Source organism: Azolla caroliniana, unplaced genomic scaffold (assembly GCF_043228905.1).
Source record: "Azolla caroliniana isolate FFs.n. ecotype wild unplaced genomic scaffold, voAzoCaro1.0.p SCAF_1074, whole genome shotgun sequence".
Taxonomy (NCBI): domain Eukaryota; kingdom Viridiplantae; phylum Streptophyta; class Polypodiopsida; order Salviniales; family Salviniaceae; genus Azolla; species Azolla caroliniana.
The window spans coordinates 9,846-12,350 of record NW_028231509.1 but is presented as its reverse complement, the minus strand read 5'-3'; the positions used below and the strand labels follow the sequence as shown (position 1 = coordinate 12,350).

General features: G+C 36.0%; 1 protein-coding gene across 1 annotated transcript; it reads right to left on the bottom strand.

The window, feature by feature from the left end:
* Positions 1–481: 481 nt before the first annotated feature.
* Positions 482–1,309, bottom strand: LOC147847394 (putative pentatricopeptide repeat-containing protein At3g28640). Its single transcript, XM_087339245.1, has 2 exons — positions 1,057–1,309; positions 482–831 (listed from the first exon to the last, which is right to left on the bottom strand). The coding sequence occupies exons 1-2, from the start codon at positions 1,307–1,309 to the stop codon at positions 482–484; spliced, it is 603 nt and encodes a 200-aa protein (XP_087195371.1).
* Between the last annotated feature and the right edge of the window lie 1,196 nt (positions 1,310–2,505).

Genomic DNA, 2,505 nt, shown 5'->3' with positions numbered 1-2,505 from the left:
CCACAAATGGTGTGTAGTAATTTTATTATTATTATTATTATTCAAAAAGATACACCCTGGTATTATAAAATCATAAGAAATACAAAAGTTGTGTTGGATATACCAATCGATTCCCTTGTACTCTCATCATGGCCGATTTGATGTGTATATACAATAACCACACATAGTTTTTTGTACATTGATGTTCAATATTCCTTGCTTTCTCCAAGCCCTAAGCTTGGGTTCATGACTCTTTGATTTGTGAACTCAAGTTCCCTTAGATCTATGCATTATGGGCAGAAATTTCATTGCATGTTCATCAACATCCATGATATATTCATGTTCATAGTTTGCAGATTCTGGTTCCCTTATATACAACCATCATCGATATAGAAATCCATGTTAATCTCATCAATAAATGCATACATGACATGCTCATTGATATAGATATCAATGGTATGTTCATGTTTATGAGTTGTTAAAACCCACCAGATCTATCAACTCATCCATGATCAATATAGGCATCCATAGTATGCTCATTGACATAGACATCCATGGCATGTTCATATTCTTGCGTTCTCCAAGAATCATGTTTTATTCTGATCATGTTTTCGAATTTTTTTTCATCCTCTAACATACCAACACTTCCAAATATATCAACCATGCGAACATATGCCTCCACACCATTATTATCTAGTTGTATGGCTTGATCAAAGGACAAACTCCCAAGCTTCACATTTCCCCACTTCCTACAAGCACCCAATAGTGAAATCCCTATGGCTGAATACTCAAAAAATAGCATTGCCTTGATCACTGAAATAGCCTTATCAAATTGCCCCCCACATCCAAATACTACAACCATGCAATTAAGATGCTCTAAGTTTGGAGAAATACAATATTTTGTAGTCATAATCTCAAAAAACATTTTGGCATCTTTTATGAGCTCAAAGTGAGCACTTGCAAGTAGGCTATGATATGGCGTGATAAAATATGAATTTCGAAATTGACAGCGAGAGACATGAAGGAAAAAGTAAAGTTGTAGCACACATAATAATGTTATGTTGTTAGGAGATATGCCCTCGCTTTCCATGTGTTTGAGACACTTCAGGGCTACATGTCCTTGTCCTTGTTGAGCATAGCCAACAATAAGGGCTGACCAAGCAATCACATCTCGAAGATGAAGCTCTTCTAGTACTTTTCTCGCTTTCTCAAGCATACCACATCTAGCATACATATGAACCAGAGTAGTGCCAAGAACTATATTCTTCTCCAACAATTTCCTTTTCACGACCTCATCATGAATTTGTTTGCCCTTGTCTATAGCACCCATGCTTCCACAGGCCTTTAGAGTGCAAATAAACGTAACAACATCATGTGATAAACCCTCATTTTGCATTTGTTTGAAACTATTGGGTGCATCATGGCTTTGTCCATGTTGAACATACCCATAAATTATTGCAGACCATGTGATGACATTGTGATTAGAATGGTCTTCGAGTGATTTTTGAGCTTTGTCAAGCATTCCACATTTAACATACATATAAGCTAAACCGTTAGCAAGCACAATATCCTTCTCTATGAAGTTTCTGCTCCGAATTTGATCATGAATTTGTTTGCCTTTCTCTATAGCCCCTAAATTGCCACAAGCCTTCAAAATGGAAAGGTTAGTGCTTCCATTGGGAGAAAGACCATCATTTATCATTTGTTTGAAACAATTTAATGCCTCATGGTCATGCCCTTGCTTAGTATACGTTGTGATTAATGCATTCCAACAAATAGTGTCTCAAGTAGAAAGCCCTTCAAGCACTTGTTGCACTTTTTCAAGTGCACCACATTTTGCATACATACCCACTAAAGCAACTCTAAGAACAATATCATTCTCCAAAAATCCTCCCCTGAGAAGCTTTTTATGAAATTTTCACCTTTCTCAACAAGGCCAATGCTGCTACATGCTTTCAGAATCAAAATAAAGGTGATTGCATTTGGAGCAAGACCTTCACTTTGCATTTGTTCATAGATGCTCAATGCTCTGTTTTTTTGTTCATTTTGCACACATTGGCATGTAGTAAATTTAAGGGTACATGTACTGAGTAATATAGAGGTGTGATCATTGGGTTTTGAACACAAGAAATACTACTACTGCATAGGTTAGTAAAAAATATGGATTACTACTGCTGAGTATGAAGAAAGACTAAAAGAAAAAGAGATGACCAATCTCTTTGGGACGATATCGAGTTTGCAAGTAAGATTGAAGTAACTACCAGATTATATGAAATTTATGCCATTTTGTCCTTTACGGTGAGTTGTTGCCATAGAGATTGTTAGTTGGCTATTTTACTACCTTGCAATAGAACATTAGGCCATTTATTTCCTTAAGGTAGGTTCTTGTAAGTTGCTAATTGGTTATCTTATCATCTTGCCCTTAGTTGTGCATTTTCAACATGATTCATAAAGAGAAAAACATTACCCATCTTACATATCAAATTCACCAATTACAACATCAAAAACTTGTAAGGTTTGTCAAGC

What these genes read in the sequence shown, in the direction of transcription:
- LOC147847394 (XM_087339245.1), bottom strand. Translation starts at nt 1,309, where the DNA reads ATGGGTGCTATAGACAAGGGCAAACAAATTCATGATGAGGTCGTGAAA. An exon ending in CAAACACATGGAAAGCGAGG is followed by an intron (nt 832 to 1,056) that starts GCATATCTCCTA and finishes GCATGGTTGTAG; the next exon opens with TATTTGGATGTGGGGGGCAA.